Raw genomic sequence first — 27,987 nt, 5'->3', positions numbered from 1 at the left:
GGGTTGATGGCAGCATAATTCTGACAACATCTTTAATCCATTCTCTATCTGGAATGGTGTGCCAACCTCTCATTGTGCACAGTGCCATTTTAGAAATTACCTATTATCAATGCCATATCCAACACCACAGAGAATTGTAGTCATTACTGGGCTAAACAACCAACCAACAGAATTTACAGCTCCTCACCCAGATGTATGCAATTCCTACAGCAATTCCATATAAGTGACATTAAATCAGTTAAAAATTACCAACACTTCAGTGTGTTTACTTAACATATTATTTGCTAAATTCCACCACTGATGACTTTTTTGTTTATCTGCATAATTACCAGCCAATTTTAAAAACTATCAAATATACAAGATATACAATTAAGATATGAAAGATTTGTTAAAAGTCAGTCCAATATAAAAATTGTATCATCTTTGCATCAGCTGTTCTTGACAATACCTTTTCCTGATTTAACAGTATTTTCTGCAATGCTGTCTCGTCCACTTCACCAGCAGAATTATAAAAACTGTAAAAGACAGACAGGACATTGGTAACATGACTTTAATTTACAAAGTACTGTATACCTTAGCTTCTGCTTTCTAACAGTTTGGTTTTCTATCTTTATTTTGGCACAATGCCCTTACTTACAAAACTTGGCACTACTTATTTTATAACACCACTACTTTCAGTAATTTTGACAAGACAAAATGACATTGTAATGACCCATTTAACAGAACAAGGTGAATCATTTCTATGTTTAAAAAAATTATCTGTACCTGCATGCTAAAGTAATTTAGTAAATGGGTGAATACTTGTATCAATAAGATTTGGTCTATGGTGGACACTGCAAACACATATATAACATTTTGAGTCTTTGTTACTTCCATTTCATGCCGTCAAGATTTAGTAGCACTTTTGTGATATTGTGATAGCAAAAAGTGTAACCTGTTTTTATTGCTTTTGGTAGGTTGCATTAACGTCTGCTATACAAACTTCTCACCATTGGTGGCACTATGGCTCATGTTTCCCAGGTCCACCTTTTAAGCCTGTTACAACAAACACAGCTAACGATTTTTCATTTTCCCCAACCAGCTGTGAACAAAGATATGGTAATCTTGTGGTTATGGTACTGGATCAGCAACCTAAAGGCCAGAAGTTCAAATCTCACCATAGAAAGTTATTAAATTAAAGCCAATAAATTTGGTAACTTACAGGCTGGCACTAAATACCCAACAGTGCTGCCAGCTTCCTGTAACAACTCAATTGGCTCACTAATGTCCTTGAGGTAAGGGACCTGGCACCCCTACCTGGTATAGCTACATGTGATTCCAGTTCCACAATACGTAGTTGATTCAAAGTCCTTAGGGCAATTAGGAGTGGGCAATAAATTGCACCGTGCCAGCATCACTGACTTCCAAAGGGGAAATAAAAAGTCAAAAAAACTTTTTAAATTGTCAATCTCTGCCAATGCAACAGTCATCAGCTACAAGATGTGTACAAGAACAATTTTCCAACTTTTCCTTGATCTCTCCCTCTCTAGAGAAGTGCTCTTCTTTCATTCACACTACATCTTGATAACAGGATCAAAATAGGAAACTTACCATGTGGAGAAAAATGCAAACCTCGTTAATCTGTGATGCAGCCCATTACAGCACCATGCGGTGTGTCGCCTGAGATGGCAAACCCATTCCCATTTTACATTTCATTGTCACACCCCTTAGGTTAAGTAGAACTTTAGTGTTGGTCAATGATCAGGGACAGGAGGGTGTGACTGCGAGTCAGGCGAGTATGGGGATCCAGCATACAGTGATGGAAGATCCTCAGCCCTTGACTTTGACCAACAGGTACGAGGTACCTGCTACCCATGTGGATGACAGCAACAACCACAGGGTGGATCAGCCAACTGACCATGACACCATGGTCAGGATGCCATTCAAGAGGGGGAAGTAAAAAGGAATGTGGTATTGACAGGGGACAGTATAGTGGGTGACAGATACTGTTCTCTGAAGCTGCGACCAGGAACTCTGAAGGTTATGTTGCCTGCCCGTGCCAGGGTTAACGACATCTCCTCACAGCTGGAGACTAACTTGGAGTGGGACGGAGAGGATCCAATTGTCGTGGTCCATGTAGGAACCAACGACATAGATAGAATTAGGAATGATGTTACGCTGAGAGAGTTTGAGGAGTTAGGGTCCAAATTAAAATGCAGAACCTCAAAGGTAATAAACTCTGGTTTGTTACCTGAGCCATGCACCAACTGGCAAAGGGTCAAGCAGATTAGAGTGGTGTGGGAAGAAGGGGTTTTGATTTATGGGGAACTGGCACCAATACTCGGGAAAGAGGGAGCTGTTGGGATGGGCTCCACTTAAATCGGGCTAGTATCAGTGTCCTGGTGAATCATATAACTAGGGATAGAGCTTTAAATGAAAAGAGGGGGCTGGGGGAGGGTTCAGGTGAAGGAAGATTTCGAAACCTGAAGAGAAAAGTCAAGGCAATAGAACAGTGTAACAATTAGGGTAAAGACAAGCAAAATATTCGCAATAAGATAGATGACTAGAAGCACAAATAAAGATAAATAAATGGTTCAGATCGAATCACCATTACAAAGACATGGATACAAGGTTGGGAATAAATATTCCTGGATACACATTGTTTCGAAAAGACAGACAGGATGGTAAAGGAAGAGTAGTAGCCCTGTTAGTAAAGCTTGACATAAGGACAGTAGGGGAAAAGGATCTTGGCTGAGAAGATCAGGGAGCAGAATCAGTATGAGTGGAGATTAGCAATAGCAAGCATCAGAAAACACTGGTGGGAGTAGTTTACAGACCCCTGAACAGTAGTTATACCACTGGACAGAGCATTAAGCAAGAAATAATTGGAGCTTGTAACAAAGATAATATAATAATCTGGGGGACTTTAATCTTCATATAGAGTGGACCAAACAAATTGGCAAAGATGGTCTGGAAGATGAGTTCGTAGAATGCTTTTGGGGCAATTTCCTGTAACAACATGTTGTGTAACCAACTAGGGATGAAGCTATTTTAGATTTAGTATTGGGTAATGAGGCAGGGCTAATTAGTAATTTCATAGAAAAAGACCCTCTGGGAAAAAGTGATCATAATACAATTGAATTCCATATTAAGTTTGAAAGTGATATAGTCCCAAACAAGAATCGTAAACTTAAAGCCAATTACATAGGGGAGAACTGGCTAACGTGAATTAGGTGAATAGGCTAAAAGGTATGGCAATAAATAAACAGTGGGAAATATTTAAAGAAACAATTCAAAATGTTCAACAAAAATAGATTGCATTAAAAACAACAAAAACTCAGCAAGAAAGATCCATTTGTGGCTTACTAGGAAAGTTAAGGATAGTATTAGATTAAAAGACGAGGCTTATAATGTTCCAAAGAATAGTAGTAAGCCTGAGGATTGGGAGTGTTTTAGAAACCAGAAAAGGGTGACCAAAATGTTGACAAAAAGTGAAAGAATAGAATGGGAGTAAACTAGCCAGCAATATAAAAAGAGATTGTAAGAGCTTTTATAAGTCTATAAAAAAAAGACAGTAGCTAAAGGTTGGTCCCTTAGAGGCAGAGACAGGAGAATTTATCATGGGGAACAAGGAAATGGAAGAGACATTTTATAAATATTTTGTGACTGTCTTCACAGTAGAAGACACAAATTACGTACCAGAAATAAAGGATAACCAAGGGGCTAATAAGAGTCAGGAACTAAGATAATTAATATCAGCAGAGTATGATCAAACAAAGTTAACACGATTTTACGAAAAGAAAATCGTGTTTGACAAATTTATTGGAGTTTTTTTGAGGATATGTTTCATAGGGTAGATAAAGGGGAATCAGTAGATGTAGTATACTTGCAGTTCCAAAAGGCATTCAATAAGGTGCCACACAAAAGGTTATTATGCAAGATAAGGGCTCACGGAGTTGGTGGTAATATATTAGGAAAGGGAATTGGTTAATGGACAGGAAGCAGAGAATGGGGATAAATGGGCATTTTTGAGTTGGCAGGCTGTGACTAATGGAGTGCTGCAAGGAACAGTGCTGGAGCCTCAGCTATTTACAATTTATATTAATAACAGATGAAGAGACTGAGAGTAATACTGACGATACAAAAGTAGGCGGCAATGTAAGCTGTGAGAGAGATACAAAGAAGCTGCAAAGCGATATAGACAGGTTAAGTGAATGGGCAACAATATGACAGATGGAGTATAATGTGGAGAAGTTTGAGATTATTCATTTTGATAGTAAGAATAGAAAAGCAGAATATTTATTAAAAGGTGTGAAACTTGTAAATGTTGATGTTCAGAGAGACTTGGGCATACTTGTGCAAGGAACACAGAAAGTGAGCATGCAGGTGCTGCAAGCAATTGGGAAGGCAAATGGCATGTTGGCCTTTATTGCAAAGGAATTGGAGTACAACAATAAAGAAGTCTTGCTGAAATTGTCTAGGGATTTGGCGAGACCTGGAGTACTGTGCACAGTTTTGCTCTCTACATCTCAGGAAGAATATACCTGTGTGGAGGCAATACAGTGCAGGTTCACTAGATTGGTCCCTGGGATGAGAGAGTTGTCCTTTGATGAGAGGCTGAGTAAATTGGGACTACACTCTCTGGAATTTAGAAGAATGAGAGGTGATCTCATTGAAGCATAGAAGATTCTGAAGGGGCTTGACAGGTTGGACACTGAGAAGTTGTTTCCCCTAGCTGAGGAATCTAGAACATGGGAGCACAGTCTCAGGATAAAGGGCTAATCATTTAAGACTAAATGAAGGAAAATTTCTTCACTCAGAGGGTTGTGAATCTTTGGAATTTTCTACCCAAGAGGGTTGTGGATGCTCCATCATTGAATATATTTAAGGCTGAGATATTTGGTCTCTCGGGGAATCAAGGGAACAGACAGGAAAAGAGAGTTGAGGCAGAAGATCAGCCATGATCATACTGAATGAAGCAGACTTGAACATCCATATGGTCTACTCCTGCTCCTATTTCTTATTTTCTTACATCTGAATTATTAGCCTTATTTTAGAATTGAAACAGTATAAAACAGAAACTTGATGTAGATCCAGCACTCTCTTTTATCCTGTCACGCTCACGAAAGGAACAGTTATGAACTAAAGTGAACTGGTGAATTAAACTTCAAAAAATGGACACATTTTGCTGCAGACAAGATGGATTAAGAGGTCAGGTGGCCCCTCCTGTATGCAAATATACATTGTGACCATTGGAGACCAAACTCACCATCATGTCTGGACTAGTCCTGGGGAAGACACATTAAAATGTTAAACAGGTCATTCAATGCCAAATGGCTCCTAACTTCAAGAACTGGGCTGACAAAGACCTCCACAGACAGAGTGACTCTGCATGCAAAACCAAGATAATAGGTGGGAAATAACACCACTTTATCAAAGTAAACCACAGTCCAACCTCATTGTTTAACAATGACCCCATGTTCAAAGACACTGAATGGACACATCAGGGGAGAGCATCTATGGTCACCTGAACAAAACACAGCCTGATCAGGGTTTTTCTTAAAAAAGAGATTTCTCAGAGAGAGAGAGAGCGCCAGCCAACAAGGAAGCTGAGACATCCTTTCGAACCAAGACAAAGACCCTACCTGCAACACCTTTAAACCACCAAGGCAGAGACTCCAAAGGTGACCTTGAAAACTCCCTATTTGAGAAATTTTAACAAGATTGTCCACCGACTTTGACTGAGTCTACAATAAAGGAATTTGCAACACTTCAGTGAACCAAGACAAGGAACATCAGGCCTGCAACACCGTTAAAAATTTCTCCCAGAAAACCAAGAATGTTTCAAAGTGAACTCTCTTTACAACAATCCGACTTAAATGCATGCTATCCTCAAATCTCTGTCGTTTCTTATGTGTGTGCATTTGTATACCTGTGTGAGTGGGTGAAGTTGAGAACATTTTCAGGTACTATTTTAATAAATTGTTCTCTTTCTTTTGAAGCCTACGAGAAAACCTGTTGTTTGTCTGTTTATTTGACCCTCAAAACACTCGGGGACTAAAACACTGTTTTAAAAGAAAAACACTATTGTCAGTTGGGAGGTGAAAAGTGGAAGCCATGCATACCAGTTCCCACCTGTCCATAACAATCCAAAAACAGCATAGGTCTAGTCACCAGGGAATGCCAGTACCATAACTAATGTATATATACATACAAGGTATTTCCTTTTACTCAGATTTTCCCCATTAGAACATACTGAAGTATTAACACAAAGAGATTTTGTTTCCACAGTACCAAGTACAAATTTCATTTAACTGGCATTAATACATTCCACAGATGCAGTCTGAGCTTACTAATAAACTCAAACAGAAGACCTAGTGGGACTATTGGTTCCATTAACCTTTTATGTGTGAATCAAGTGAAAAGTGACTGAGCAATTCCCACTGGAAACAAGGTCGTAAAATTCTTAGGTGTGAGAGTAGCTATCAACTGAGCTCACGTACCTGAATAGCCAGTAACATGGAATATGTTTCTGTATATCTAGAGGGGAAAAATACACATTAAAGTTCAGAGGGGAACAATAATTTTCACATGTAATACCAGCTTCCAGGAGGGAAACTGTACATACTAAAAAGATCAGAGGGGATTAATGTTTTTCATCTGTAATATTACTTCCTTTTCCCTTAAAGGCCATTCACAGTTGCACTGAGGGAGCTCAATTAATATCAGCAAACAACACTACACAAGTTACAGGGTGCTTCACAACCCTTAGGCTGTTGGGTTTTGTAACTCCAGGTCTTTTTTCCCGACAAGGACAACAGTGCTCACCAAATATCTAAACATATACAAAAACAAATTAAAGACAGTTAACGTTGGATAAATGTGCTGAATGTTTCGAGAGGTACATATGGTGAGACCTGCTCTTTAACCATCACATATTGGTGAAAGTCAAAACAACAAACTATCGCATCAAGAGCAAGAACTGACATAAAAGGTAGAGCTCCAAAGTTTGTGACTTAACGGGCATTTTGCTATATAATCACAACACCATAACATCTGATTCAAGAAGTGTAAATGTTACTTAAAGCTCCCATTTGATTGAAATACGGATGCATTCTCTGAAAATTGTGTAGCTTGGGAATTCTACTGGTCAACCAAGACAAATTATAACAAAGATAAAGTCATGAACAAGAATGCAGCTTTCCACCATTCGAGATGCATTTCATTAAAGCCTCAATGTAGTCTTGGAATTGATTTAAGACAAGAAACTATGAGGAAGATAGAATATCACCAATACCACTACAAAGCAGTGCTACAGTCTCTTCCTAGTCCCCTAATGTGCTTGGGTCATACAGCTCAAAGTCAAGACCTGTCCCATGTACTTCACCAATGTTAATCTGCCTTGGCTGTTGTAACTCAAGAATGGTTGGGAGATTGACTCCACTGAGCCCCACCAAAATTTTCTTCCTCTCCCCTCTCTGGCTCTATCACAAGGTGACAAGCAACGTCCTACAGGAGCACAAGGGGCAATGTTGGAGATGTTTTGCACCGCTCCAATAGTCCACACACTCCCATGAAGGCTTGCTGACCCACATTGACTCCCCGTCCAACAGTGCCTGAATTTAAAAATTATCATCGTTGTTTTCAAATCCCTCCATATCTTTAACACCCTACAACCCACCGAGATGTCTGCACTCTTCCAATTCTGGCCTCTTGAGCATTCCAGATTTTAATCACTCCACCACTAATACCATGTCTTCAGCTGCCTGGGCCCTAGGCTCGGCAATTCCCTCCCTGAGCCTCTCTCTCTCTTCCTTTAAGACATTTCTTAAAATCTACTTAGTTGACCTAACCTTTGCTTACTTGTCCTAATACCTCATAGATCGATGTTAAATTTTGTTTGATAATGCTCCTGTAAAGTGCTTGGGATGCATTAAAGGCGCTTTATAAATGCAAGTTGCTGTTGGTATCGACTCGCACTGAGATATGGCTCCAGACATCCTGCCATATTTCTGCCTGTTCTTCATGCCTGAGCCTAGACTGCAAGGGACAATAAGCTAAAAACAGTGCTGGAAATACTCAGCAGGTCTGGCAGCATCTGTGGAGAGAAGCAAAGTTAACGTTTCAGGTCAATGACCTTTCATCATAATTGGCAATTGTTAGAAATGTAATAAGTTTTAAGCAAATAACGCGGGGGTGGGGGAAAAATGAACAAAAAGGAAGGTGTTGATAGGACAGAGGGTCAGAGAGATTACCTGACAAGGAGGTCATGGGGCAAAGGCAAAGAGTGTGCTAATGGTGTGGTGAAAGACAAAGCATTATTGCAGAGAAGGTGTTAAATGACACAATAATGAACAGCCCTAGCCAAAAGCATAAATATGAAAAAACAGTGGGCAGGCACATGGTAAAAGAAAATGATGAAACAAACTAAAATAAAATAATATAAAAGGGCCAGTCATGCTCTGAAATGATTCAGCTCAATGTTCAGTCGAGTAGGCAGCGACTTACTTGTACTTCTTTCAATTTAGTACACTGTATTTGCTGCTCACAATGCTGTCTCCTCTACAGTGGGGAGACCAAACGCAGATTGGGTGACCGCTTTGCGGAACATCTCAATGTTCAGTCCAGTAGGCTGTAGCGTGCCTAATCGGTAAATGAGGTACTGTTCCTCGAGCTTGCGTTGATGTTCACCGGAACACTGCAGCAATCCCAGGACAGAGATGTGGGCATGAGAGCAGCGGGGTGTGTTGAAATGGCAAGTGACAGGAAGATGTTCCAGTCACTTCCAGAACATTGAGTTGAATCATTTCAGAGCATAACTGGCCCTTTTTTATTTTATTTTAGTTTGTTTCATCATTCTTTTTTTTTACCATGTGCCTGCCCACTGTTTTTTTTTCATGTTTTTGCTTTACCTTTATCCCATGACCTCCTTGTTAGCTAATCTCTCAGACCCTCTGTCCTATCAATGCCTTCCCTTTTGTTCTTTCCCCCCACTCCCGCTTTATTTGCTTAAAACCTATTACATTTCTAACCTTTGCCAGTTCTAATGAAAGGTCACTGACCTGGAACATTAACTCTGTTTCTCTCTCCACAGATTATGCCAAACCTGCTGAGTATTTCCAGCACTTTTTGTTTTTATTTCAGATTTCCAGCATCTGCAGTATTTCGCTTTTATTTGAGGGATAATGAGCTATTTGACCATAGGGGACACCACATCAGAGCTTGATCTTGCCCTGAGCTGACATCTTTCCTTGTCCTGCACCCACACGTGCATGAATACAGAAGCCATTTGTAGCACTTGTACAATTACTCAGATGAGATTAGCTAATGCAGCAAAGAGCAACAATCAAATCTGGGACTTGCTACTCTGTATGGCTAGCTACCACAAAACATTGTGCACTTACCCACTAAGCCATTGCGGGAGACTTAATTGGGAAATTATTTTAGTAGAGTCACATAGCTATATACAGGACTTTATTTGGAAGTATTTTTTATCTTTCTCTTAAATTGACTTGTTGAGAGTACATTAACACATATATATTAAGCCGTAGTATGTTTTGATTGCAGGATGCTGTTGAGAAAGTGCATTGTTCTGTTTTTAATAAATACTAAAATTAATTCACATCATTCCAAAACACAGAAATGTGACTAATCCTAGTTAAGAGGTTTACACGTTGTCATGCATGAGGCACCTGCCAAGAATGAGGCACATTAATTTTGTCATGAACATTGATTTTAAACTGTTACTGGAGTTAAGTAAGGACTTGTTAGACAGAAAGGCCTTGGCTGGAAAAAAACATTTGTATATTGGAAGGACAAAGCAGCCATTCCCTGACACATTCAACCCACAATGGACTTTTGATTACCAGACGTTGAAGGTGGGGGAGCTCACATTCCAGGTTGACTGCTAAGATGGCCAAATACACAAATGGACATGGTTAAACCATATAGTCACATGACTAACCTGCTGGGCAACCTGAGTTTTTTTTGAATTTGTACAAACAGTTTGAATAGAAAGTCTGTTTGCTCCTGGACTGGGAAGATCTCTCTCCTGTCTGCTCCTATCTCTTTCTCTAAATCCACTGAAGACACATGAACCCCAAGAGGGAAAAGTCTCCTACAGCGAACAAGGTTTAAGAAGAATACTGGGCCCCAACGAAAAGCAAGATCTACCTACAATCAAGGACTCTACAGTGAGCTCGAAGAACCGTAACAACAACTCTTCAGATATTGTTTAGTTTAGTTGAGATACAGCACTGAAACAGGCCCTTTGGCCCACCGAGTCTGTGCCGACCATCAACCACCCGTTTATACTAATCCTATACTAATTCCATATTCCTACCACATCACCACCTACCTATACTAGGGGCAATTTCTAATGGCCAATTTACCTATCAACCTGCAAGTCTTTGGCATGTGGGAGGAAACCGGAGCACCCGGAGGAAACCCACGCAGACACAGGGAGAACTTGCAAACTTCAAACAGGCAGTACCCGGAATTGAACCCGGGTCGCTGGAGCTGTGAGGCTGCGGTGCTAATCACTGCGCCACTGTGCCTCAAACTTTTCCACTTTATTTTTCTTCTGCTCTTTTCTGTCTCTATTTGCATGTGTGTATTGCGCATGCATGCTAGTGTGGGGTGCGTTGTGTATCCGTAGGCGTTAACTGAATTAGTTTAATAAATTTCAACTTTTCTTCTTTAATCCTAAGAAAGCCTGTTTCTGCTAGCTTCTTTGCCTTATAATTGGAAAATGGTGAACAAGGATTCACCAAGGGGGAGCTAAAAAAGTGTGTTTAAAATTAAACCCTGTTACAGTAAGACCAGGTGAAGGCAGAAAGGGAACCCGAGCCCTCTTTCTCACCTGATCAGAACAATATTAACTGAAATACAGTTGTCTTCTTTTACCACTACATTGCAAAGTGCTCTGCAGATAAAACAACTCACCTATGGTATGCACCACCTCAATGTCATCCAGCTGGGAATCAGTAATACTGTTTTTTGCTTCTGCTTTGATTTCCCCAAGCAGAAATCCTTCCTGCGAAGAGAAAATCAGAAAACACAGATTTTGCAAGTTTTCTGTTGTTACATCACTGCTCTAATGTTAGCATGCATTATTAAAAACAGAAGAGCCAATGTAAGCAGTGCAGCCTCATTGCCTATCTGGAGAGGTATACATATAGTTCATATATTTTGCAGCCACCGTGGGTCTTTAAACCAGCCCGAGATCTCTTGCTATTGCTGCATCTTCTGAGGATCCCGAAGTACCAGCCATTTCTCAGCCTGTCCGAATGCAACAGGTAAGAATGAATGTTATATCCACTCCTTGCCACGGTCTCATTAGGCCTGGCATAGTGGTGACAAATCCTCTATTTAAAACATGGTTTGTCAATTTCTTACAGGCAATATTTGTAATCAAATACTTGAAATCTCAGAGTACAGTCCACTCCATTTACAGCGGGCACGCTGATGGTGACAATATTTGCCCGCTATGTGCAGTGGGTGCTGTAAACAAGAAATGTAAAGAGTGCTTTGACTCAGAAAAGCACTTGCTCCCTTCCAAAGTCCATGCAAAAGCACTGGGATGGGGGTCCTCAAGTACCTGCCAGCTGATTGTTTACTCCACTGACTCTCTAATCAATAGTGACTCCTCAGCAAGAAAAAAAATTGTTCTGGAAAGTGCTGCAGGGAATGTTTGATCAAGCCCAGAGCGGGCGGGGGGGGGAGAGAGCGGGCGGAGGGGAGGGGGGGAAGGGAGCGGGCGGAGGGGAGGGGGGGAAGGGAGCGGGCGGAGGGGAGGGGGGGAAGGGAGCGGGCGGAGGGGAGGGGGGGAAGAGAGCGGGCGGAGGGGAGGGGGGGAAGAGAGCGGGCGGGGGGGGGGGAAGAGAGCGGGCGGGGGGGGAAGAGAGCGGGCGGGGGGGGGAAGAGAGCGGGCGGGGGGGGGAAGAGAGCGGGCTGGGGGGGGAAGAGAGCGGGCTGGGGGGGGGAAGAGAGCGGGCGGGGGGGGAAGAGAGCGGGCGGGGGGGGGGAAGAGAGCGGGCGGGGGGGGGGAAGAGAGCGGGCGGGGGGGGGAAGAGAGCGGGCGGAGGGGGGGGGAAGAGAGCGGGCGGGGGGGGGAAGAGAGCGGGCGGAGGGGGGGGGAAGAGAGCGGGCGGAGGGGGGGGAAGAGAGCGGGCGGAGGGGGGGGGGAAGAGAGCGGGCGGAGGGGGGGAAAGAGAGCGGGCAGTGGGGGGGGGGAAGAGAGCGGGCGGAGGGGGGGGGAAGAGAGCGGGCGGAGGGGGGGGGAAGAGAGCGGGCGGAGGGGGGGGGGGGAGAGCGGGCGGAGGGGGGGGAAGAGAGCGGGCGGAGGGGGGGGGGAAGAGAGCGGGCGGAGGGGGGGGGGAAGAGAGCGGGCGGAGGGGGGGGGAAGAGAGCGGGCGGAGGGGGGGGGGAAGAGAGCGGGCGGAGGGGGGGGGAAGAGAGCGGGCGGAGGGGGGGGGGAAGAGAGCGGGCGGAGGGGGGGGGAAGAGAGCGGGCGGAGGGGGGGGGGGAAGAGAGCGGGCGGAGGGGGGGGGGGAAGAGAGCGGGCGGAGGGGGGGGGGAGAGCGGGCGGAGGGGGGGGGGAAGAGAGCGGGCGGAGGGGGGGGGGAAGAGAGCGGGCGGAGGGGGGGGGAAGAGAGCGGGCGGAGGGGGGGGGAAGAGAGCGGGCGGAGGGGAGGGGGGGAAGGGAGCGGGCGGAGGGGAGGGGGGGAAGGGAGCGGGCGGAGGGGAGGGGGGGAAGGGAGCGGGCGGAGGGGAGGGGGGGAAGAGAGCGGGCGGGGGGGGGGAAGAGCGGGCGGGGGGGGGAAGAGAGCGGGCGGGGGGGGGAAGAGAGCGGGCGGGGGGGGGAAGAGAGCGGACGGGGGGGGAAGAGAGCGGGCGGGGGGGGGAAGAGAGCGGGCGGGGGGGGGGAAGAGAGCAGGCGGAGGGGGGGGGAGGGAAGAGAGCGGGCAGGGGGTGGGGGAAGAGAGCGGGCGGGGGGGGGAAGAGAGCGGGCGGGGGGGGGGAAGAGAGCAGGCGGAGGGGGGGGGGAGAGCAGGCGGAGGGGGGGGGGAAGAGAGCGGGCGGAGGGGGGGGGGGAAGAGAGCGGGCGGAGGGAAGAGAGCGGGCGGAGGGAGGGAAGAGAGCGGGCGGAGGGGGGGGGAAGAGAGCGGGCGGAGGGGGGGGGGAAGAGAGCGGGCGGAGGGGGGGGGAAGAGAGCGGGCGGAGGGGGGGGGGAGAGAGCGGGCGGAGGGGGGGGGAAGAGAGCGGGCGGAGGGGGGGGGGAAGAGAGCGGGCGGAGGGGGGGGGAAGAGAGCGGGCGGAGGGGGGGGGGAAGAGAGCGGGCGGAGGGGGGGGGAAGAGAGCGGGCGGATGGGGGGGGGAAGAGAGCGGGCGGATGGGGGGGGGAAGAGAGCGGGCGGATGGGGGGGGGAAGAGAGCGGGCGGAGGGGGGGGGGAAGAGAGCGGGCGGAGGGGGGGGAAGAGAGCGGGCGGAGGGGGGGGGGAAGAGAGCGGGCGGAGGGGGGGGGGAAGAGAGCGGGCGGAGGGGGGGGGGAAGAGAGCAAGCGGGGGGGAGGGAAGAGAGCGGGCGGGGGGGGGAAGAGAGCGGGCGGGGGGGGAAGAGAGCGGGCGGGGGGGGGAAGAGAGCGGGCGGGGGGGGGGAAGAGAGAGGGCGGGGGGGGGAAGAGAGCGGGCGGGGGGGGGAAGAGAGCGGGCGGGGGGGGAAGAGTGCGGGCAGGGGGGGGGAAGAGAGCGGGCGGGGGGGGGGGAAGAGAGCGGGCGGGGGGGGAAGAGAGCGGGCGGGGGGGGAAGAGAGCGGGCGGAGGGGGGCAGAAGAGAGCGGGCGGAGGGGGGCGGGAAGAGAGCGGGCGGAGGGGGGCGGGAAGAGAGCGGGCGGAGGGGGGCGGGAAGAGAGCGGGCGGGGGGGGGAAAGAGCGGCCGGAGGGGGGGGAAGAGAGCTGGTGGAGGGGGGGGGAAAGAGAGCGGGCGGAGGGGGGGGAAAGAGAGCGGGCGGAGGGGGGGGGGGAAGAGAGCGGGTGGAGGGGGGGGGAAAGAGAGCGGGCGGAGGGGGGGGGGAAGAGAGCGGGCGGGGGGGGGGAGAGAGCGGGCGGAGGGGGGCGGAAGAGAGCGGGCGGAGGGGGGCGGGAGAGCGGAGGGGGGGGAAGAGAGCGGGGGAGGGGGAAGAGAGCGGGCGGGGGGGGAAGAGAGCGGGCGGGGGGGGGGGAAGAGAGCGGGCGGGGGGGGGAAGAGAGCGGGCGGAGGTGGGGGGGGGGAAGAGAGCGGGCGGAGGTGGGGGGGGGAAGAGAGCGGGCGGAGGCGGGGGGGGGGGGGAAGAGAGCTGGCGGAGGGGAGGGGAAAGAGAGCGGGCGGAGGGGGCGGGAAAGAGAGCGGGCGGGGGGGGGAAGAGAGCGGGCGGGGGGGGGAAGAGAGCGGGCGGGGGGGGGGAAGAGAGCGGGCGGGGGGGGGGAAGAGAGCGGGCGGGGGGGGGAGAGAGCGGGCGGGGGGGGGAGAGAGCGGGCGGAGGGGGGCGGAAGAGAGCGGGCGGAAGGGGGCGGAAGAGAGCGGGCGGAGGGGGGCGGAAGAGAGCGGGCGGAGGGGGGCGGAAGAGAGCGGGGGAGGGGGAAGAGAGCAGGCGGGGGGGGGGAAGAGAGCGGGCGGGCGGGCGGGGGGGGAAGAGTCCTCAAATCGGGGACAACTACCAACCGCACCCCCCATCCCCAGATTGGGGGACCGCCCACCTCCATCCCCAGATTGGGGGACAATCCCCCCAATCCAATCCCATCCCCAGATCGGGGACAACCCTCCCATCCCATCCCCAGATCGGAGGACAATGCATCACAGGTCCAGGGGCCCAGACAGGGGGATCTCCTATCGTCAGGGCCCACACGTGGATCTCCTATCCCCATCGCCCAGACAGGGGGATCCCCTGTTCCCAGGGCCCAGACAGGGGGGTCTCCTATCCCCAGACAGGGGTATCTCCTATCGCCTGGGCCCACAAGGGGATCTCCTATCCCCAGGGCCCAGACAGGGGGATCTCCTATTCCCAGGGCCCAGACAGGGGGATCTCCTATCCCCAGGGCCCAGCCAGGCGGATCTCCTATCCCCAGAGCCCAGACAGGGGGATCTCCTATCCCCAGAGCCCAGACAGGGGGATCTCCTATTCCCAGGGCCCAGACAGGGGGATCTCCTATTCCCAGGGCCCAGACAGGGGGATCTCCTATCGCCAGGGCCCAGACAGGGGGATCTCCTATTCCCAGGGCCCAGACAGGGGGATCTCCTATCCCCAGGGCCCAGACAGGGGGATCTCCTATCCCCAGGGCCCAGACAGGGGGATCTCCTATCCCCAGGGTCCAGACAGGGGGATCTCCTATCGCCAGGGCCCAGACAGGGGGATCTCCTATTCCCAGGGCCCAGACAGGGGGATCTCCTATCGCCAGGGCCCAGACAGGGGGATCTCCTATCCCCAGGGCTCAGACAGGGGGATCTCCTATCCCCAGGACCCAGACAAGGGGATCTCCTATCCCCAGGGCCCAGACAGGGGGATCTCCTATCCCCAGGGCCCAGACAGGAGGATCCCCTATCCCCAGGGCCCAGACAGGAGGATCCCCTCTTCCCAGGGCCCAGACAGGGGGATCGCCTATCGCCAGGGCCCAGACAGGGGGATCTCCTATCCCCAGACAGGGGGATCTCCTATCCCCAGGGCCCAGACAGGGGGATTTCCTATCGCCAGGGCTCAGACAGGGGGATCCCCTATCCCCAGGGCCCAGACAGGAGGATCCCCTCTTCCCAGGGCCCAGACAGGGGGATCGCCTATCGCCAGGGCCCAGACAGGGGGATCTCCTATCCACAGACAGGGGGATCTCCTATCCCCAGGGCCCAGACAGGGGGATTTCCTATCGCCAGGGCCCAGACAGGGGGATTTCCTATCGCCAGGGCTAAGACAGGGGGATCTCCTATCGCCAGGGCCCAGACAGGGAGATCTCCTATCCCCAGACAGGGGTATCTCCTATCGCCTGGGCCCACAAGGGGATCTCCTATCCCCAGGGCCCAGACAGGGGGATCTCCTATTCCCAGGGCCCAGACAGGGGGATCCCCAATCCCCAGGGCCCAGCCAGGCGGATCTCCTATCCCCAGAGCCCAGACAGGGGGATCTCCTATTCCCAGGGCCCAGACAGGGGGATCTCCTATTCCCAGGGCCCAGACAGGGGGATCTCCTATCGCCAGGGCCCAGACAGGGGGATCTCCTATCCCCAGGGCCCAGACAGGGGGATCTCCTATCCCCAGGGCCCAGACAGGGGGATCTCCTATCCCCAGGGTCCAGACAGGGGGATCTCCTATCGCCAGGGCCCAGACAGGGGGATCTCCTATTCCCAGGGCCCAGACAGGGGGATCTCCTATCGCCAGGGCCCAGACAGGGGGATCTCCTATCCCCAGGGCCCAGACAGGGGGATCTCCTATCCCCAGGACCCAGACAAGGGGATCTCCTATCCCCAGGGCCCAGACAGGGTGATCTCCTATCCCCAGGGCCCAGACAGGAGGATCCCCTATCCCCAGGGCCCAGACAGGAGGATCCCCTCTTCCCAGGGCCCAGACAGGGGGATCGCCTATCGCCAGGGCCCAGACAGGGGGATCTCCTATCACCAGACAGGGGGATCTCCTATCCCCAGGGCCCAGACAGGGGGATTTCCTATCGCCAGGGCTCAGACAGGGGGATCCCCTATCCCCAGGGCCCAGACAGAAGGATCCCCTCTTCCCAGGGCCCAGACAGGGGGATCGCCTATCGCCAGGGCCCAGACAGGGGGATCTCCTATCCCCAGACAGGGGGATCTCCTATCCCCAGGGCCCAGACAGGGGGATTTCCTATCGCCAGGGCCCAGACAGGGGGATTTCCTATCGCCAGGGCTAAGACAGGGGGATCTCCTATCGCCAGGGCCCAGACAGGGAGATCTCCTATCCCCAGACAAGGGGATCTCCTATCGCCAGGGCCCACACGTGGATCTCCTATCCCCAGGGCCCAGACAGGGGGAATCTCCTATCCCCAGACAGGGGGATCTCCTATCGCCAGGGCCCACACATGGATCTCCTATCCCCAGGGCCCAGACATGGGGATCTCCTATCGCCAGGGCCCAGACAGGGGGATCTCCTATCCCCAGGGTCCAGACAGGGGGATCTCCTATCCCCAGGGCCCAGACAAGGGGATCTCCTATTCCCAGGGCCCAGACAGGGGGATCTCCTATTCCCAAGGCCCAGACAGGGGGATCTCCTATCGCCAGGGCCCAGACAGGGGGATCCCCTATTCCCAGGGCACAGACAGGGGGATCTCCTATTCCCAGGGCCCAGACAGGGGGATCTCCTATCGCCAGGGCCCAGACAGGAGGATCCCCTATCCCCAGGGCCCAGACAGGGGGATCTCCTATTCCCAGGGCCCAGACAGGGGGATCTCCTATTCCCAAGGCCCAGACAGGGGGATCTCCTATCGCCAGGGCCCAGACAGGGGGATCTCCTATCGCCAGGGCCCAGACAGGGGGATCTCCTATCGCCAGGGCCCAGACAGGGGGATCTCCTATTCCTAAGGCCCAGACAGGGGGATCTCCTATCGCCAGGGCCCAGACAGGGGGATCTCCTATCGCCAGGGCCCAGACAAGGGGATCTCCTATTCCCAGGGCCCAGACAGGGGGATCTCCTATTCCCAAGGCCCAGACAGGGGGATCTCCTATCGCCAGGGCCCAGACAGGGGGATCTCCTATTCCCAGGGCCCAGACAGGGGGATCTCCTATTCCCAGGGCACAGACAGGGGGATCTCCTATCGCCAGGGCCCAGACAGGAGGATCCCCTATCCCCAGGGCCCAGACAGGGGGATCTCCTATTCCCAGGGCCCAGACAGGGGGATCTCCTATTCCCAAGGCCCAGACAGGGGGATCTCCTATCGCCAGGGCCCAGACAGGGGGATCTCCTATCGCCAGGGCCCAGACAGGGGGATCTCCTATCGCCAGGGCCCAGACAGGGGGATCTCCTATCCCCACAGGGGGATCTCCTATCGCCAGGGACCACACGTGGATCTCCTATCCCCAGGGCCCAGACAGGGGGAATCTCCTATCCCCAGACAGGGGGATCTCCTATCGCCAGGGCCCACACGTGGATCTCCTATCCCCAGGGCCCAGACATGGGGATCTCCTATCGCCAGAGCCCAGACAGGGGTATCTCCTATCCCCAGGGTCCAGACAGGGGGATCTCCTATCCCCAGGGCCCAGACAAGGGGATCTCCTATTCCCAGGGCCCAGACAGGGGGATCTCCTATTCCCAAGGCCCAGACAGGGGGATCTCCTATCGCCAGGTCCCAGACAGGGGGATCCCCTATTCCCAGGGCACAGACAGGGGGATCTCCTATTCCCAAGGCCCAGACAGGGGGATCTCCTATCGCCAGGGCCCAGACAGGGGGATCTCCTATTCCCAGGGCCCAGACAGGGGGATCTCCTATTCCCAGGGCCCAGACAGGGGGATCTCCTATCGCCAGGGCCCGGACAGGAGGATCCCCTATCCCCAGGGCCCAGACAGGGGGATCTCCTATTCCCAGGGCCCAGACAGGGGGATCCCTTATTCCCAAGGCCCAGACAGGGGGATCTCCTATCGCCAGGGCCCAGACAGGGGGATCTCCTATCGCCAGGGCCCAGACAGGGGGATCTCCTATCGCCAGGGCCCAGACAGGGGGATCTCCTATCCCCACAGGGGGATCTCCTATCGCCAGGGACCACACGTGGATCTCCTATCCCCAGGGCCCAGACAGGGGGAATCTCCTATCCCCAGACAGGGGGATCTCCTATCGCCAGGGCCCACACGTGGATCTCCTATCGCCAGGGCCCACACGTGGATCTCCTATCCCCAGGGCCCAGACAGGGGGAATCTCCTATCCCCAGACAGGGGGATCTCCTATCGCCAGGGCCCACACGTGGATCTCTAATCCCCAGGGCCCAGACATGGGGATCTCCTATCGCCAGGGCCCAGACAGGGGTATCTCCTATCCCCAGGGTCCAGACAGGGGGATCTCCTATCCCCAGGGCCCAGACAAGGGGATCTCCTATTCCCAGGGCCCAGACAGGGGGAATCTCCTATCCCTAGACAGGGGGATCTCCTATCGCCAGGGCCCACACGTGGATCTCCTATCCCCAGGGCCCAGACATGGGGATCTCCTATCGCCAGGGCCCAGACAGGGGGATCTCCTATCCCCAGGGTCCAGACAGGGGGATCTCCTATCCCCAGGGCCCAGACAAGGGGATCTCCTATTCCCAGGGCCCAGACAGGGGGATCTCCTATTCCCAAAGCCCAGACAGGGGGATCTCCTATCGCCAGGGCCCAGACAGGGGGATCCCCTATTCCCAGGGCACAGACAGGGGGATCTCCTATTCCCAGGGCCCAGACAGGGGGATCTCCTATTCCCAAGGCCCAGACAGGGGGATCTCCTATCGCCAGGGCCCAGACAGGGGGATCTCCTATTCCCAGGGCCCAGACAGGGGGATCTCCTATTCCCAGGGCCCAGACAGGGGGATCTCCTATCGCCAGGGCCCAGACAGGAGGATCCCCTATCCCCAGGGCCCAGACAGGGGGATCTCCTATTCCCAGGGCCCAGACAGGGGGATCTCCTATTCCCAAGGCCCAGACAGGGGGATCTCCTATCGCCAGGGCCCAGACAGGGGGATCTCCTATCGCCAGGGCCCAGACAGGGGGATCTCCTATCCCCACAGGGGGATCTCCTATCGCCAGGGCCCACACGTGGATCTCCTATCCCCAGGGCCCAGACAGGGGGAATCTCCTATCCCCAGACAGGGGGATCTCCTATCGCCAGGGCCCACACGTGGATCTCCTATCCCCAGGGCCCAGACATGGGGATCTCCTATCGCCAGGGCCCAGACAGGGGTATCTCCTATCCCCAGGGTCCAGACAGGGGGATCTCCTATCCCCAGGGCCCAGACAAGGGGATCTCCTATTCCCAGGGCTCAGACAGGGGGATCTCCTATTCCCAAGGCCCAGACAGGGGGATCTCCTATCGCCAGGTCCCAGACAGGGGGATCCCCTATTCCCAGGGCACAGACAGGGGGATCTCCTATTCCCAGGGCCCAGACAGGGGGATCTCCTATCGCCAGGGCCCAGACAGGAGGATCCCCTATCCCCAGGGACCAGACAGGGGGATCTCCTATCGCCAGGGCCCAGACAGGGGGATCTCCTATCGCCAGGGCCCAGACAGGGGGATCTCCTATTCCTAAGGCCCAGACAGGGGGATCTCCTATCGCCAGGGCCCAGACAGGGGGATCTCCTATCGCCAGGGCCCAGACAGGGGGATCTCCTATTCCCAGGGCACAGACAGGGGGATCTCCTATCGCCAGGGCCCAGACGGGGGGATCTCCTATCGCCAGGGCCCAGACAGGGGGATCTCCTATCGCCAGGGCCCAGACAGGGGGATCTCCTATCGCCAGGGCCCACAGGGGGATCTCCTATTCCCAGGGCACAGACAGGGGGATCTCCTATCGCCAGGGCCCAGACAGGGGGATCTCCTATCGCCAGGGCCCAGACAGGGGGATCTCCTATTCCCAGGGCCCAGACAGGGGGATCTCCTATTCCCAAGGCCCAGACAGGGGGATCTCCTATCGCCAGGGCCCAGACAGGGGGATCTCCTATTCCCAGGGCCCAGACAGGGGGATCTCCTATTCCCAGGGCCCAGACAGGGGGATCTCCTATCGCCAGGGCCCAGACAGGGGGATCTCCTATTCCCAGGGCCCAGACAGGGGGATCTCCTATTCCCAGGGCCCAGACAGGGGGATCTCCTATCGCCAGGGCCCAGACAGGGGGATCTCCTATCGCCAGGGCCCAGACAGGGGGATCTCCTATCGCCAGGGCCCAGACAGGGGGATCTCCTATTCCTAAGGCCCAGACAGGGGGATCTCCTATCGCCAGGGCCCAGACAGGGGGATCTCCTATCGCCAGGGCCCAGACAGGGGGATCTATTCCCAGGGCACAGACAGGGAGATCTCCTATTCCCAGGGCACAGACAGGGGGATCTCCTATCGCCAGGGCCCAGACAGGGGGATCTATTCCCAGGGCCCAGACAGGGAGATCTCCTATTCCCAGGGCCCAGACAGGGAGATCTCCTATTCCCAGGGCCCAGACAGGGGGAATCTCCTATCGCCAGGGCCCAGACAGGGGGATCTCCTATCGCCAGGGCCCAGACAGGGAGATCTCCTATTCCCAGGGCCCAGACAGGGGGATCTCCTATCGCCAGGGCCCAGACAGGGGGATCTCCTATTCCCAGGGCCCAGACAGGGGGATCTCCTATTCCCAGGGCCCAGACAGGGGGATCTCCTATCGCCAGGGCCCAGACAGGGAGATCTCCTATTCCCAGGGCCCAGACAGGGGGATCTCCTATCGCCAGGGCCCAGACAGGGGGATCTCCTATTCCCAGGGCCCAGACAGGGGGATCTCCTATTCCCAGGGCCCAGACAGGGGGATCTCCTATCGCCAGGGCCCAGACAGGGGGATCTCCTATTCCCAGGGCCCAGACAAGGGGATCTCCTATTCCCAGGGCCCAGACAGGGGGATCTCCTATTCCCAGGGTCCAGACAGGGGGATCTCCTATTCCCAGGGCCCAGACAGGGGGATCTCCTATTCCCAGGGCCCAGACAGGGAGCCCGTGGCTTTGACCTGTGGTTCCAGCAGCCAGTTTCACAGCTGCAGCGCCGCCGGTTTGGCCGAGCTGTCCGCCCGCTTCGGCCCCACGTACTCACCGTGTCCGAGTCCGCGTTGAGGTGTTGGAAGGCGAGGGAACCGAAAAGGAACCCGGACACGGCACCTCCAGCCTGCTCCCCCGCCGCCATGGCAATCCGAGGCCGGGGCGCCGCGAACGGGCGACCGAGCGTGCGCGCCCTCGACACGCCAGGACGTGCGCGCACCTGTCGCCGTGCGCGTGCACGCAGGCCCTCCCTCACCCTGCGCGCTCCCCAGCAGCTGTGGTCCTTGTTGCTCCTTCTTGGATCCACTTGGACAGCTTCTCGCCCACCGGCTCAACCCGGAGCAAACCCCCAGCGATAGCGACCCACACACCGGGTGCAACCGGCACCGGTAGGGCCTCCCCTCCGGTTAAACCTTCCACCCATCCCCTGCATGGTGAACACCTGCCCATCAGTCTAGTAACCCCAGCCTGAGGTCCAGGTTCCCTTCATCCTCTGTCTGGGGAGTTATCCAGTTCTCTCTATAATGCATTACACTCTTAAATCGCTACACTGCTCCATTCTGCAAAATGGGTTTGCAAACCTGTCTCCTGGAGACTGACATGCCACAAAAAAGTGATGGAAAGTGTCATCAACAGTGCCATCAAGCGGCACTTGCTTAGCAATAACCTGCTCAGTGACGCTCAGTTTGGGTTCCGCCGGGGCCATTCAGCTCCTGACCTCATTACAGCCTTGGTTCAAACATGGACGAAAGAGCTGAAGTCAAGAAGAGGTCAGAGTAACTACCCTTGACATCAAGGCAGCATTTGACCGAGTATGGCATCAAGGAGCCCTAGCAAAACTCAGGTCAATGGGAATCAGGGGGAAAACCCTCCGCTGGCTAGAGTCATACCTAGCGCAAAGGAAGATGGTTGTGGTTGTTGGAGGACAATCATCTGAGCTCCAGGACATCACTGCAGGAGTTCCTCAGGGTAGTGTCCCAGGCCCAACCATCTTCAGCTGCTTCATCAATGACCTTCCTTCAATAATAAGGTCAGAAGTGGGGATGTTCGCTGATGATTGCGAAATGTTCAGCACCATTCGTGACTCCTCAGATACTGAAGCAGTCTGTGTAGAAATGCAGCAAGACCTGGACAAAATCCAGGCTTGGGCTGATAAGTGGCAAGTAACATTCGCGCCACACAAGTGCCAGGCAATGACCATCTCCAACAAGAGAGAATCTAACCATCTCCCCTTGACATTCAACGGCATTACCATCACTGAATCCCCCACTATCAACATCCTAGGGGTTACCATTGACCAGAAACTGAACTGGAGTAGCCATATAAATACCGTGGCTACAAGAGCAGGTCAGAGGCTAGGAATCCTGAGGCGAGTAACTCACCTCCTGACTCCCCAAAGCCTGTCCACCATCTACAAGGCACAAGTCATGAGTGTGATGGAATATTGTCCACTTGCCTGGATGGGTGCAGCTCCAACAACACTCAAGAAGCTCGACACCATCCACGACAAAGCAGCCCTCTTGATTGGCACCCCATCTACAAACATTCACTCCCTCCACGACCGACGCACAGTGGCAGCAGTGTGTACCATCTACAAGATGCACTGCAGCAATGCACCAAGGCTCCTTAGACAGCACCTTCCAAACCCACGACCTCTACCAACTAGAAGGACAAGGGCAGCAAATGCATGGGAACACCACCACCTGCAAGTTCCCCTCCAAGTCACACACCATCCTGACTTGGAACTATATTGCCATTCCTTCACTGTCCACCAGCCCTACAACCCTACAACTCTACCAATTCTGTCCTCTTGTGCATCCTGATTTTAATTGGTCCACCGTTAGTGTCCGTGCCTTCGGCTGCAAAGGCCCTAAGCTCTGGAATTTCCTCCCTAGAGCTCTTCACCTCTCTACCTTCCTTTTCTCCTTTATGAGTCTCCTTAAAACCTACATCTTTGCCAAGCCTTTGGTCATCTCCCCTAATAGCTCCTTATATGGCTTGGTGTCAAATGGACACTTGTGGAGACCGTCCCACCTTCACATTGAGGATACCCTCCTTCGTGTTGTGTGGCACTATCACCGTGCTAAATGGGATAGATTTCGAACAGATCTAGCAATGCAAAACTGGGCATCCATGAGGCGCTGTGGGCCATCAGCAGTAGCAGAATTGGATTCAACCACAATCTGTAACCTCATGGCCCGGCATGTCCCCCAATCTACCATTACCATCAAGCCAGGGGACCAACCCTGGTTCAATGAAGAGTGCCGGAGGGCATGCCAGGAGCAGCACCAGGCTGCTCAAAATGAGGTGTCAACCTGGTGAAGCTACAACACAGGACTATCTGCGTGCCAAACTGCGTAAGCAGTTCTGTCTATAGATAGACAGAGCTATGCGATCCCATAACCAACGGATCAGATCTAAGCTCTCTAGTCCTGCCACATCCAGCTGTGAATGGTGGTGGACAATTAATCAACTAACTGGAGGAATTGGCTCCACAAATATCCCCATCCTCAATGATGGGGAAGCCCAGCACATCAGTGCGAAAGATAAGGCAAAAGCATTTGCAACAATTTTCAGCCAGAAATGCTGAGTTGATGATCAATCTCGGCCTCCTCCTGACGTCCCCAGCATCACAGATGCCAGACTTCAGCCAATTTGATTCACTCCGCATGATATCAAGAAACAACTGAAGGCATTGGATACTGCAAAAGCTATGGGTCCTGACAATATTCCGGCAATAGTACTGAAGACCTATGCTCCAGAACTTGCCGCACCCCTAGCCAAGCTGTTCCAGTACAGCTACAATTCTGGCATCTACTGGCAATGTGGAAAATTGCCCAGGTATGTCCTGTACACAAAAAGCAGGACAAGTCCAACCCGGCCAATTACCGCCCCATCAGTCTACTCTCAATCATCAGTAAAGTGATAGAAGGTGTCATCAACAGTGCCATCAAGCAACACTTGCTTAGCAATAACCTGCTCAGTGATTCTCAGTTTGGGTTCTGCCAGGGCCACTCAGCTCCTGACCTCATTACAGCCTTGGTTCAAAAGAGCTTTGGACAAAAGAGCTGAACTCAAGAGGTGAGGTGTGAGTGTCTGCCCTTGACATCAATGCAGCATTTGACTGAGTATGGCATCAAGGAGCCCTAGCAAAACTGAGGTCAATGGGAATCAGGGGGAAAACTCTCCGCTGATTGGATTCATACCTAGCGCAAAGGAAGATGGTTGTGGTTATTGGAGGTCAATCTTCTGAGCTCCAGGACATCACTGCAGGAGTTTATCAGGGTAGTGTCCTAGGCCCAACCATCTTCAGCTGCTTCATCAATGACCTTCCTTCAATCATAAGGTCAGAAGTGGGGGTGTTCGCTGATGATTGCACAATGTTCAGCACCATTCGCTACCCGTTCAGTCACTGAAGCAGTCCGAAATGCAGCAAGACCTGGACAATACCCAGGCTTGGGCTGATAAGTGGCAAGTAAGATTTGCGCCACACAAGTGCCAGGCAATGACCATCTCCAACAAGAGAGTTTCTAACCATCTCCGCTTGACATTCAATGGCATTACCATTGCTGTGTCCCCCACTATCAACATCCTCGGGGCTACCATTGACCAGAAACTGAACTGGAGTAGCCATATAAATACCGTGGCTATAAAAGCAGGTAAGAGGCTAGGAATCCTGCGGCGAATAACTCATCTCCTGACTCCCCAAAGCCTGTCCATCATCTACAAGTCACAAATCAGGAGTGTGATGGAATACTCTCCACTTGCCTGGATGGGTGCAGCTCCAACAACACTCAAGAAGCTCGACACTATCGTGGACAAACCAACCTGCTTGATTGGCACCCCATCCAGAAACATTCGCTCCCTCCACCACTGACTCACAGTGGCAGCCGTGTGTACCATCCATAAGATGCACTGCAGCAACACACCAAGGCTCCTTAGACAGCACTTTCCAAACCTGCGACCTCTACCAACTAGAAGGACAAGGGTAGCAAATGCACGGGAACATCACCACCTGCAAGTTCCTGTCCAAGTCACACACCATCCTGGCTTGGAACTATATCGCCGTTCCTTCACTGTCGCTGGGTCAAAATCCTGGAACTCCCTTCCTAACAGCACTGTGGGTGTATCTACCTCACATGGACTGCAGTGGTTCAAGAAGGCAGCTCACCACCACCTTCCCCAGGGCAATTAGGGATGGGCAATAAATGCTGGCCTAGCCACCGACACCCACATCCTATGAATGAATAAAAAAAATAATTATGCTCCTGTGAAGTGCCTTGGGTATTAAAGGTGCTGTTTAAGTACAAGTTGTTCTTGATCAGGCTTCAGTGAAGCACCTTTGATGCCTTGTGATTTTTATTTATGTTTAAGGTGCTGTATGTTTATAAGTTGTTGATGATATGTCAGCTAATTACAGCTGACTATCATGGGGGAATGACAGAGACCATGGAGGGATTTGGAGGCAAAGGTGAGATTTCAAATTCAAGACATTGTAGGTCAGTGGGCACAGGGTTAATGTGACAACTGGCTGGGATACAGGTAGCAGAGTTTGGATGAACTCAAATTTGTGGAAGATAGGTAACAATAGCAGAGATCAGCAGCGGATAAGCTGAGCCAGGGCGAACAAGAACGGTGTTATGGAGGTGGAGGTAAGTGGTCTTTATGATGGAGAGGATATGGGGTTGGAAGCTCAGTTCTGAGTCAAAAAGAATGCAGAAGTTGCGAACAGTTTGGTTTAGGCTGACTCAGTGATCAGGGAGGAAGATAGAATCAGTGGTGAAGGAATGGAGTTTGTGGCGAGGACCAAAGACAATAGTTTCAGACTTCTTCATGTTCAATTTGAGGTAATCGCGACTCACCGAGAACTGGATTTCAGATGAGTAGTTCAACAAAACAAAGGAAACTCAGGGGTCGAGCGAGCTGGTGGTGAGGTAGAACTGAGTGTCTTCAGTCTTCAGCGTATATATGGAACCTGATGTCACATCTTCAGATGATATTGCCTAAGGGGCAGCATGTAGATGGGAAATAGAAGGGAGCCATGGATAGATACTTGAGGTCTCCACAGGTAACAATATGAAAGTAGGAAGAGAAGCCATTGCAGGAGATACTCTGCTTACAACTCAATAGGTAAAAGTGAAACCGGCAAGGGCAGTTCCACACAACTTGATAAGGAGAGGCATTAGAGGGGTAAGTATGGTGTGGGTCACTGTGACAAAGGCTGCAGACAGGTCAAGGAGGATGACAAGGGATAGTCACAGCTGCATAGGATGTTATTTGTGACTTTGATTGGAGCAGTTGCAACACTGTGGCAGCGTTGTCAAATAGGATTTTGATGCTCACCAAACTTCTGGCGATCATGTCACCACGTGATACAAAATATAAGCAATATTAATAAAACAAATGCACAATCTTTTGAAACATAGAAAATAGGAGCAGGAGTAAGCCATTTGGCCCTTTGAGCCTGCTCCACCATTCATTATGATCATGGCTGATCATCCAACTCAGTAACCTGTTCCCGCTTTCACCCCATACCCTTTGATCCCTTTAGACCCAAGAGCTATATATATCTCATTCTTGAAAACATACAATGTTTTGGCCTCAACTGCTTTCTGTGGTAGCGAATTCCACAGGCTCACCAATCGCTGGGTGAAGGAATTTCTCCTCATCTCAGTCCTGAAAGGTTTACCCCATATCCTTGGACTAAGACCCCTGGCTCTTCACTCCCCCACCATCGGGAGGGAACATCCTTCCTGCATCTACCCTGTCAAGTCCTGTTAGAATTTTATAGGTTTCTATGAGATACCCCCTCACTCTTCTGAACTCCAGCGAATATAATCCTAACCGACTCAATCTCTCCTCATATGTCAGTCCCGCCATCCCAAGAATCAGTCTGGTAAACCTTCGCTGCACTCCCTCTATAGCAAGAACATCCTTCCTCAGATAAGGAGACCAAAACTGCACACAATATTCCAGGTGTGGCCTCACCAAGTCCCTGTATAATTGCAGCAAGAACCCTGCTTCTGTACTCAAATCCTCTCACTATGAAGGCCAACATACCATTTGCCTTTTTTACCACCTCTTGTACCTGCATGCTTACCTTCAGCAACTGGTGTACGAGAACACCCAGGTCTCGCTGCATATTCTCCTCTCTCAGTTTATAGCCATTCAGATAATAATCTGCCTCCCTGTTTTTGCTACCAAAGTGGATAACCTCACATTTATCCACATTATACTGCATCTGCCATGCATTAGCCCACTCACTCAACTTGTCCATATCACCCTGAAGCCTC

The 27,987-nt window shown here is 52.3% G+C and overlaps 1 protein-coding gene across 1 annotated transcript in view; it reads right to left on the bottom strand.

Annotated features, from left to right (window-relative positions):
• abraxas1 (abraxas 1, BRCA1 A complex subunit) overlaps nucleotides 1-21,882 on the bottom strand; it is a 42,314-nt gene extending 20,432 nt beyond the window's left edge. Inside the window, exons 1-4 of the mRNA XM_068044770.1 lie at nucleotides 21,750-21,882; nucleotides 10,924-11,014; nucleotides 6,483-6,519; nucleotides 449-515 (exon numbers count right to left, since the gene is read on the bottom strand). Of these exons, the coding sequence (XP_067900871.1) occupies nucleotides 449-515; nucleotides 6,483-6,519; nucleotides 10,924-11,014; nucleotides 21,750-21,839 (285 nt within the window). The 5' untranslated portion in view covers nucleotides 21,840-21,882. The remainder of the gene's footprint in view (nucleotides 1-448; nucleotides 516-6,482; nucleotides 6,520-10,923; nucleotides 11,015-21,749) is intronic.
• Nucleotides 21,883-27,987: the final 6,105 nt, after the last annotated feature.

This window comes from Heterodontus francisci, chromosome 1 (assembly GCF_036365525.1).
Source record: "Heterodontus francisci isolate sHetFra1 chromosome 1, sHetFra1.hap1, whole genome shotgun sequence".
NCBI lineage: Eukaryota > Metazoa > Chordata > Chondrichthyes > Heterodontiformes > Heterodontidae > Heterodontus > Heterodontus francisci.
This window is presented reverse-complemented; position numbering and strand designations above follow the sequence as displayed.